This window comes from Orcinus orca, chromosome 11 (genome assembly GCF_937001465.1).
Source record: "Orcinus orca chromosome 11, mOrcOrc1.1, whole genome shotgun sequence".
Classification (NCBI taxonomy): domain Eukaryota; kingdom Metazoa; phylum Chordata; class Mammalia; order Artiodactyla; family Delphinidae; genus Orcinus; species Orcinus orca.
The window spans coordinates 42,671,679-42,681,721 of NC_064569.1; the positions used below are offsets into that span (position 1 = coordinate 42,671,679).

Consider the following 10,043-nt stretch of genomic DNA (forward strand, 5'->3'; position numbering starts at 1 on the left):
TTTTTTTTTTTGCGGTACGCGGGCCTCTCACTGCTGTGGCCCCTCCCGTTGCGGAGCACAGGCTCCGGACGCGCAGGCTCAGCGGCCATGGCTCACGGGCCCAGCCGCTCCGCGGCACGTGGGATCTTCCTGGACCGGGGCACGAACCCGTGTCCCCTACATCGGCAGGCGGACCCTCAACCACTGCGCCACCAGGGAAGCCCCCAGAAGTACGTATCTTAACACTCTTATGTATCCCTCACTTCTAGCACATGGTAATTTAGCACACTGCACTGATTAATAAACCCACTGCTGTACTTTTTAGCTGATAACGGGCCTCCTTTGTGTTCTCTCCACCGCCAGACTCCCGCTTCATCTGCCCAAAGCATTCCTTTCACAGTGCTACTCCCCCCGACTCGGAGAACTTCACAGGCTTCCTCCTTGCCTGTTGTCACTAGATTTATACCACCTACGTGGAGTAGCATACATTGCTTTACAACGCTGTGGTTATGGTTAGGTTCCTTGAGCGTAGGAATCCTGTTTGCTACAACTTGACTACGCTAGGCTTGGGACGTTGTGAGAAAATAAAGTGCCTCTACCCTTTCTCTTCCAATGGGAGTCACAGAGACTAACCAGCCTTTCCTTCCCTTCCGGGACGGAGGACCATAGAGACGTCTGGCGCAGCGAGGCCTCCCGACGCAGCCATCGAGATGCACAGAGGATGGCTAGAGCGTTGCACGCCCGGCCGGGTTCAGCTTCATAAGTCGTCCTTCCCAGCATGGCGCAGTCGGTTAATATCACCGAGCTGACTCTGCCGCAGCTAGAAATGCTCAAGAACCAGCTGGACCAGGTGGGGATGGGCCCCAGAGACACCGCTTTGCCGCGTCACATCCCTCCCCACCACGGGTACTCCCTCGCCCCACTCCATTCCTCCCCAGCTGGGGAGGCTTCCCTTCCCAGGCGAAACCGCCACGCGGTGCCAGGACCCGCCCCTTCTCCGGCTGTGCCCCCTTCTCCCGCCAGCCCTCACACTGACCCTTATTCTCATCCTCTGTAGGAAGTGGAGTTCTTGTCCACGTCCATTGCCCAGCTCAAGGTGGTACAGACCAAGTATGTGGAAGCCAAGGACTGTCTGAACGTGCTGAACAAAAGCAACGAGGGTACGGGGTAGGCGTGTGAAGGCAACCTGGGGGATGTTGCGAGCCGGCTTCTCTCTTCCCGCCTCCTAATTCAGTTTTCCTTACCTGAGACGAGAGAGCAGTCCATCATGTATTGTATACTGCTACGGGAGCCCTTTGCATGTTTCTTACCTAGAATTGAAATGTCCAGGACATTCTTCTGCTCCTGTTGTCCCTATTTCCGTCCTTTTTGTACAGTCTCTAGGTGCTGTGCCGTGTTGAAACTCCCTTTAATGTCTAAACGTTGGAGCTGCCAACCTCCCCCATTTGTTTGTCTTAATTGCTTTCACAGGGAAAGAGTTACTGGTCCCACTGACGAGTTCTGTATCCTTTCTGCAGGAACTGCTACCCTGCCCTCGCCTTTTCTCCTCACACCTAACCTGCCAAGAAGGACGGGAGGTTTTAATTACTCCAGAGTGCTCGGATGGTTCTGAGAGTACTATTATACACGCTTCCTAGCTCTGCTCTCTAACCCGGAGCCAACATCCAGCTAATGCTTTGTGAGCACCCAGGTGTATGTAGAATTGAGGTGTGATTATTTCCCTTTGCTGTTTGAGGATATAACCTAATAGGGAAGTAAAACTGGTGGTTTACAGTTCTACTAATAACTTAGAAAACATAAGCAATTAGAAGAGAGGATACAGAAACAAGGATGTTGGTTCTGTTTATTAATCCTCAATTTTAGTTCAACTGTGGCTCTTATTCCTAAACTGTTGTTACTAAGAAACCTGGATTGTGTCTACCTGTTGAATGTTTTACTTGAGTGAGCAAGTTATGACAATAGGCACCTGTAAACTGTACCAGAGAACTGACAGGCTGAAAGGGAAACACAGGAATAGCAGTGTAGTAGGGATTGCTTAAATAATGAACATTAAATTCATCAGGAATTAGCTAATTCATGTTTGGGAGTGTTAAAGGGAAAGTGAGGCTGCCTTTTCACTCAACTACTCAACAGCAACAGGAAAAAAATCACTCTAGTCTTTCTGGAAGGGCTAATGGGAAGAACTGTAAGAACTGCTTGGAAGGTGGCAGATGGGATGAGGGCAGGATCAGCATATGTGATTTTCTCCATAAGGAACCAACTTCCCTGTCTCTCTGCATTTGGAGTTTGTAGGCCTCCAGATTATTTGGTCCTTGGGCCATATAGCTTTTTATTTTTAAATTTTTGTGGCTGCACCCCGAGGCTTGCCGGATCTTAGTTCCCCAACCAGGAATCAAACCTGGGCCCCGGCAGTGAAAGTGCCAAGTCCTAACCACTGGACCGCCAGGGAATTCCTGCCTTCTAGCTTTTTAGAAAGAAGGGCCTTAGGAGGTCAAGCACACTAGCTGACAGGGAATCATGACTCATGCTGGGCTAGTTTTCCCTTAATCCTTGCTTCTCAGATGTATGTCCCTGGGAAGCTGCATGATGTGGAACACGTGCTCATCGATGTGGGAACTGGCTACTATGTAGAGAAGGTGAGTGGAAGGAAGCATATGGATGCCTCTCTGAAGGGGAGTTCTAGAGTGCAGAATGGGGTCTCCTCTTAACCCCTCATTCACCTCTGACCTTGCAGACGGCTGAGGATGCTAGGGACTTCTTCAAGAGGAAGATAGACTTTCTCACCAAGCAAATGGAGAAAATCCAGCCAGCTCTGCAGGAGAAGCATGCCATGAAACAGGGTAAGCTTGGCCTTGGGCACCTCTTTGAACCCTTTCTACAGCCATAATAAACAGGGATTGCACTGTGATCCATGGGGATGTCCCCTTTGCTGGATTAAAACCATGGTTTTCTCTTTGGTGTCTTGATGTGTTATTCTTTAGATTCTGTGCAATATATACCCACTATTTATAGATTCCTGGATTCTGTGCTTGAGAAATTTACAGAAAGGGAATCATGTCTTTGTTTTTGTGTTTGAGTTCCTATTTAGTGTGGATGGGATGAGGGAGAAGATGCATGTAAATGAACACCCGGCGAAGAAATACAGCCCTAACTAGCTATGCTAGCAATTACAGCCCTGGCTGCACATTAAGAATCACCCAGAGAGTTTAAAAAGAGAACCTGGGCCCACTCCAAACCAACTGCAGTTGACCCTTGAACAGTGTGCGGGTTAGGGGTGCCAACCCTTGGTGAAGTAGAAGGAAATCGGCATATAACTTTACAGTCTGCCGTCCATATCCTCCGTTCCGCATTGCACATTCAACCAGTCGTGGATCATGTAGTACTGTAGAATTTACCATTGAAAAAAAAAAAACCCCGAATAAGTGGACCTGCACAGTTCAAACCCCTGTTGTTCAAGGATCAACCGTAAGTCAATGGGGGGGCGGGGGTGGCAGGGATTCCAGGGAACAATGTTTTTTTAAAAGCTCCCCAGGTGATTCTGTTATACAGTCAGGATTGAGAACCACTGTTCTAAAGGCAGACATCTTTTCCACGTTATTTTCTGGTTATATCTGACTCATTTGAATACTGTATTTTGTTCCTTTTTATATCCCAGTGGTTTTCATATTTACTGACACATTTTAGACTCTAAATTTGTGTTGTGTGTGCCCTCCACAGTGGATCACTGTGTTAAAAGTTTTATTAACTGTAGTTGGTTGTCTCCCTGTCACTTTTCCTTAACTCTGGGTTCTCCCCTTTAGTTCCTGACCAGGGTCTGACTCTTCTTTTTTCCCACAGCTGTCATGGAGATGATGAGCCAGAAAATTCAGCAGCTCACAGCCCTGGGAGCACCTCAGGCTACCGCCAAGGCCTGAAAGCTTGTTTCAGAAATCGGACATAGGGCGCCTGCTTCAGGGGCCTGGGACTTTGTGGGCGTGGTTTCCTGCAATGCGGGAAGAGGAGGGTCTTGTGTTTAATGCTAATAAATGCGCCAGCTGGGCAGAGTGTTGGTCTTTTCTTGCATTAGGCAAGGGACTGGTGATGAGATGGGAGGGCGGTGGTGAGAGGGTTTGCCCCTCCCGGAGCCTGATAAGCAGGGGTGATACAGTGCTCATCTTGGAGGCTCCACCCGGGGCCCTTCGAGGAGCGGGGGTCGAAATTCTGTGCCGGGCGGCGCGCCCTCCCTTTGCGGCCGGTTGTCGTGGAAACGGCCGGCAAGAGGAAGTGGGGGCTGCCCGGGCGCTTTCTCTTCCGGGTCGGCCTCCTGCCTCCCCACAGGGCAAGCTGCATGGGTCACCGCTTCCTGCGCGGTTCTCTACCTCTGCTTCTGCTGCTGCCGCCACCCCGCCGAAGCCCGCATCTCAAGCGCAGCCTGGAGTCCGTCCCACTCTCCAAACGACCCCGCAGCCACCTCATGGCCCCGCCCCGAATCGGGACGCACAACGGCACTTTCCACTGCGATGAGGCGCTGGCGTGCGCGTTGCTGCGCCTCCTGCCCGAGTACCGGGTACGGGCAGCGCAAACTGACCGGGGGTCTGCCGGCGAGTCTCCGGGGCAAATCGCGTCCCCCTAACGGGGTCCCGCCCGAGAAACCCTCCTCCCCTCCCCGGCTCCCTGGAAGCCCAACATTAATCCCCTACCCGTGCGACCCCGGCAGCCTCTTCGCCTCCTGTGTCCCCTGCAGGATGCAGAGATTGTGCGGACCCGGGACCCCGAGAAACTGGCTTCTTGTGACATCGTGGTAGACGTGGGTGGCGAGTACGACCCTCAGAGACACCGATATGACCATCACCAGAGGTGGGTTCCCACTACCATTTCTTTAAGTTTCCTTGACTCTTCTCAGTGCTCCGGTCTACTGCCGTGGTCCGCGTCAGCGAAGGGAACCGCCTCATCCTGGAAAGCAAACTCTTGAGCCCCATGGGACTACCGTCTTCCGTGCTTCCAGCTCTCCACCTGCTCTGCACCCATCTAGCTGACCTTGGCCCGGGTCAGTCCCTGGGCCCCTTCCAACTCACCTCCTTCTTTGGCTCAGTCAGGCTTTTCTCCCACCAGCCCCATCGTCACCCCAGTGAATACCCCAGCTGGGATTAATCCAGTCATGTGCCCTTGCTGCCCCACCTCAGACTGCTGGGCCCACACGATTGTGGTGGGTGGTGATAGTTGAGGTGTGTGTTGTCTTCCTTTGTCGTTGACACTCTTGCACTGGGAAATCAATCTTAATCCGAGGGTAGCCCATTATCCACAGTACCATTCCAGTCCTTCTCCCCTCTCCTCAAGCCCCTGCCTCATCAAACTACCTTAGTGAGTGATCCTGTCTCTTCCCTTTAAAGAAAGTCGAGCTTTTCCTGCATGGACAGCCTCAGTTTCTCACTCCTGAACAGCTCCCTTCTCCCAACTCAGGAGACATTGTTTCCTTCTGCTTGCCCCCTTTCCAGTGTATCATTTTATGCTCTGGGGCTTCACATGGCAGGGTTTCTAGTTCTTGCCTACAGCAAGAAACTCTGCTTAAGCATCTCCCATCTTGAAAACAAAGAAGGGAAAAAAACCCCAAACCCTACCTCATATACACCACGCTGTATAAAGTGGTTATTTCCGAGGTTTTATATTGTTTTAAGTCTGTTTCTCTCCCTCTCTCTCTCTCCTTCCCTCGCTATTTCTCTCCCTTTTTTTCCAAATACACGTATTACTTTCATAAATGATGTCGGGAGGGAATGCTCCCGGTATTTACAGCCTAATCTCTCACTCTCACTTCTCAGCCACTCTTCAGAAGAAGAGCTGACCCTGGCTGCACATTCCATTCATCCATCCTTTCATTTATTCATTCATTCAGCCAGTTCTCTCCCAGTCTCTCTACTGGAAATACTTGTGGAAAGGGCACCAGTGACCTCAACACCAAGCTTAGCTTGCTGGTTGAGGGTCTCACCTTAACCTCTTTGTGGCACTTGACATTTAGGTTTTTTTTTTTGGCTGCACTGGGTCTTCGTTGCTGCACGCGGGCTTTCTCTAGTTGCAGTGAGCAGGGGCTACTCTTCGTTGCGGTGCATGGGCTTCTCATTGCGGTGGCTTCTCTTGTTGGGCAGCACGGGCTCTAGGTGTGCAGGCTTCATTAGTTGTGGCTCGTGGGCTCTAGAGTGCAGGCTTAGTAGTTGTGGCGCATGGGCTTAGTTGCTCTGTGGCATGTGGGATCTTCCCGGACCAGGGCTCGAACCCGTGTCTCCTGCATTGGCAGGCGGACTCTTAACCACTGCACCACCAGGGAAGCCCCATGGGTGTTCATTTTATGTTTTATATTCCAGAAATGTTAAATATATTCTTTTATGTGTCAAACACTGCATAATTTTTTTAAAAAGTATATAAAATAGGCATTTCTTTCAGAAATGACCTGAATGCTCTCTTCCTGAACCCTTTCCTCCCTCTTGCCTTTTCCTTGTTTATAACTCGCTAGAGCATTCCCTTGGTTGTTTGTGCGTGTGTGTCCACCTTAGGTGGATGAACTTGAAGGCAGGGACAGGTCTTAGTTTTTTCATCTCTAATGTCTACAACACAAAGCCTGACATGTGGTAAGCATTTAGTTAACCATTGTCGAATGAATGCATGAATGGAGACTCCAAACTCATGTCCATGTTGACCCCTGAGGACAAGCCAAAGCCTTCCCAGCTGGGCTTTCTCCCGACTCCCATAGCGTTCCCCAGCCGCCTCACCCCACTGTGCCTGCACGTGCACACGACACTGGGGGTGAACCGGGGCAGCTCTGCCTCAGCCCCACCTCCCTGTGCTCCTCAGGTCTTTCACGGAGACCATGAGCTCCCTGTCCCCTGGGAAGCCATGGCAGACCAAGCTGAGCAGTGCGGGACTCATCTATCTGCACTTCGGGCACAAGCTGCTGGCCCAGTTGCTGGTTACTAGCGAAGAGGACAGCGTGGTGGGCACCCTCTATGACAAGGTGGGGACTCGAGGACAGAGATGCCCCCCACATGCGTCTCCACCAGGCGGGCCGGAGTGGCACTCAGGATTGGGCTCGGGTCGGGGTTCCTGACCTGTGCTGGCCCACTGCTCTCTCCCTCAGCCAGGCCCACCTTCTCACAGGGGAATGGTTAATCTCTTCCTGCCTCCATCCTGGGGTGCTTGTGAGAAGTGGATGAGGTAATGTATGGGGAAGGGCTTTCTTTGCATGACCTGACATACGTACGTTCTTCAACAAATTGGTAATAGAGGAGGCTGCTTATGTTTGGAAGCATATGGCTGAGGTTCTGGCTGCCCTGAAGGTGGAGGGCAGCATATCTCGGGCACCACTGTATTCACTGGAGGCACACTGAGTTAGGAAACTGGGAAGGGATTGATTATGAAAACCTCTTCAGGTTCCACCAGCGCCCCCTGCAGGCAGCTCAGCAGGTGCCTGTGGTTGGGGAAAGAACAGGGCTAGCGTCCCTGGTGTGCATGTTGGATCGATGATTCTGAGGACTCCTACTTGACCCCACTAATGTGAAGTTCACAGCAAGTCAAACTGCAGGTGCAGTCAACTCTGTTTTTTGCAGATAGGCTGTTGAGTTCAGTTCTCTGATCCAAAACTGAAGAAATATGAACGATAAATTGGAGCTTCTGGAATACTAAGGTTTTAGACTGCCTGGGTCAATTTTCCCTTCTATTGCTAAGGGTTTTCTAAGCAATTGAACTAAATTATGCCCAAGGTTTTTTTATTTATTTTTATTGAGGATAGTTGACGTACAATATTGTATGTTTCGGGTATAACTACATAGTGATTCACAATTTTTGAAGATTGTATTCCATTTATAGTTATTATAAAATATTGGCTGTATTCCCTGTGCCATACAGTATAGTATGTCCTTATAGCTTTTTTTTTTTTTTTTTTTGCGGTACACAGGCCCCTCACTATCGTGGCCTCTCTGGTTGCGGAGCACAGGCTCTAGACGCGCAGGCTCAGCGGCCATGGCTCACGGGCCCAGACGCTCCGCGGCATGTGGGATCTTCCCAGACTGGGGCATGAACCCGTGTCCCCTGCATCGGCAGGCGGACTCTCAACCACTGCGCCACCAAGGAAGCCCCATCCTACCATTTCTTTAGCCTCAGGAGATGCAGCAGCTGCTGATGCCACGTGGCACATCATGGGCTTCCCTGGGACCACATCCCAGCCCTGATGTCTAGTCCAGTACTCATCTTCTTTGGCTGCGTTGGGTCTTTGTTGCTGCGCACAGGCTTTCTCTAGTTGCAGCAAGCAGGGGCTACTCTTCGTTGCAGTGCACGGGCTTCTCATTGCGGTAGCTTCTGTTGTTGTGGAGCACAGGCTCTAGGCACGCGGGCTTCAGTAGTTGTGGCACATGGGCTCAGTAGTTGTCGCTCGCAGGCTCTAGAGCGCAGGCGCAGTAGTTGTGGATCGTGGGCTTAGTTGCTCTACGGCATGTGGGATCCTCCCAGACCAGGGCTTGAACCTTGTCCCCTGCACTGGCAGGCGGATTCTTAACCACTGCACCACCAGGGGAGCCCTCCTCCTGTACCTCTTAACTGGATCAGTGAATAGCCTGCTCAGCTCACCTGGCGCTTTACACCCCCAGGCCATGAGGATCCACTCCCACAGAACCCCTCGTGGAACTCTAGACTTTTCCTTGTTCAGAAGGCAGCAGCCCCCTCCCCACACAGGCTGGCCTTGGCTCAGGCTTTGAGCGGTAGTAGAGCACTGGATTAGAAATCAGGTGATCTGAATTCCAGCCCCAGCACTGCGCTCTGACCTTTAGCCAGCTGCTGAACTCCCCAATTCCCCCCTTCCTCATCCAGTTAATGTTGGGAGATCCTTGCAGGGCTGTAGTGAAGATTAAAGACAGTGTATGCACAAACTTTGAGGCCTATGAAGCTTTATGCAAATGGCAGGCGCCCTCCAGAGCATTTCTCCTGTGCTGCCTTAGATGTACGAGAACTTCGTGGAGGAGGTGGATGCGGTGGACAACGGGATCTCTCAGTGGGAGGAGGGAGAGCCTCGGTACGCGGTGACCACTACGCTGAGCGCCCGGGTTGCTCGGCTTAATCCCACCTGGAACCAGCCCAACCAAGACACTGAGGTGAGGACGACCGTGGGGAAGAGACCGTGAGGCACGTGAGAACCTCGGGAAAATGAGAGAGGCTGTCCCGTCAGGCCCTAGCAGAGTTAGCAGTTTGGGCCAGCACTGTGGTTCTAATTCCCATGTGATTCCCAGGCCGGATTCAAGCGTGCAATGGACCTGGTTCGAGAGGAGTTTCTGCAGAGACTAGACTTCTACCAGCACAGCTGGCTGCCAGCCCGGGCCCTGGTGGAAGAGGCCCTGGCCCAGCGGTTCCAGGTACTGGCCTGGGAGGAGGCACTGTGGCTCAGGTTAGTGATTCCTGGTGGGCTGCTGGCCAACAGGGGCTCCCATTCCTACCCTAAACCTTCTATCCCTGCTCCACTTCCTTTTCAGGTGGACCCAAGTGGGGAGATAATAGAACTGGTGAAGGGTGGATGCCCCTGGAAGGAGCACCTCTACCACCTGGAATCGGGGCTGTCCCCCCCGGGGACCATCGCCTTTGTTATCTACACGGACCAGGCTGGACAGTGGCGGGTACAGTGTGTGCCTAAGGAGCTGCATTCATTCCAGAGCAGGTGAGGCCCTAGGGGACCGCCCTGCAGCCCTTCAGGCCTGTTTCAACCCTATCAGAGGAGGAGGCCACTAACCTAGGCTTCTGCTCCTCCTCTCCCAGTTCCTCAAGGCCTCCATTTGCTCCCACCAACTCCCTCTTTCTGCTTACTCATAGGCTGCCCCTGCCAGAGCCATGGCGGGGTCTTCGGGATGCGGCCCTGGACCAGGTCAGTGGCATTCCTGGCTGTGTCTTTGTCCACACCAGTGGCTTCATTGGTGGGCACCGTACCCGAGAGGGTGCCCTGAGCATGGCCCATGCCACCTTGGCCCAGCGCCCAGCACCTATGCCTCCCACAAATTCCCTAGTCCAATAAAATCTCTTCTGTCTCATACTGACGAAGTATTTCTCCATTACTGCCC

General features: G+C 52.2%; 2 protein-coding genes across 2 annotated transcripts; both read left to right on the forward strand.

Moving 5' to 3' along the window:
- Positions 1-670: 670 nt before the first annotated feature.
- On the forward strand, positions 671-4,020 carry PFDN5 (prefoldin subunit 5). The gene is made up of 6 exons (XM_004274261.3): positions 671-829; positions 1,037-1,139; positions 1,450-1,481; positions 2,541-2,615; positions 2,714-2,819; positions 3,817-4,020. The coding sequence occupies exons 1-6, from the start codon at positions 758-760 to the stop codon at positions 3,891-3,893; spliced, it is 465 nt and encodes a 154-aa protein (XP_004274309.1). The 5' UTR covers positions 671-757; the 3' UTR covers positions 3,894-4,020.
- Positions 4,021-4,252: 232 nt separating this feature from the next.
- MYG1 (MYG1 exonuclease) lies at positions 4,253-10,015 on the forward strand. Its single transcript, XM_004274257.3, has 7 exons — positions 4,253-4,525; positions 4,703-4,815; positions 6,802-6,961; positions 8,937-9,089; positions 9,225-9,347; positions 9,465-9,646; positions 9,799-10,015. The coding sequence occupies exons 1-7, from the start codon at positions 4,307-4,309 to the stop codon at positions 9,995-9,997; spliced, it is 1,149 nt and encodes a 382-aa protein (XP_004274305.1). The 5' UTR covers positions 4,253-4,306; the 3' UTR covers positions 9,998-10,015.
- The last annotated feature ends 28 nt before the right edge of the window (positions 10,016-10,043 follow it).

Coding starts and splice junctions, on each gene's coding strand:
- PFDN5 (XM_004274261.3), top strand. CDS start 758: ATGGCGCAGTCGGTTAATATCACCGAGCTGACTCTGCCGCAGCTAGAA. Junction 830..1,036: donor TCAAGAACCAGCTGGACCAG/GTGGGGATGGGC, acceptor CATCCTCTGTAG/GAAGTGGAGTTCTTGTCCAC. Junction 1,140..1,449: donor GCTGAACAAAAGCAACGAGG/GTACGGGGTAGG, acceptor TTGCTTTCACAG/GGAAAGAGTTACTGGTCCCA.
- MYG1 (XM_004274257.3), top strand. CDS start 4,307: ATGGGTCACCGCTTCCTGCGCGGTTCTCTACCTCTGCTTCTGCTGCTG. Junction 4,816..6,801: donor CGATATGACCATCACCAGAG/GTGGGTTCCCAC, acceptor TGTGCTCCTCAG/GTCTTTCACGGAGACCATGA. Junction 9,348..9,464: donor CCCTGGCCCAGCGGTTCCAG/GTACTGGCCTGG, acceptor CTTCCTTTTCAG/GTGGACCCAAGTGGGGAGAT.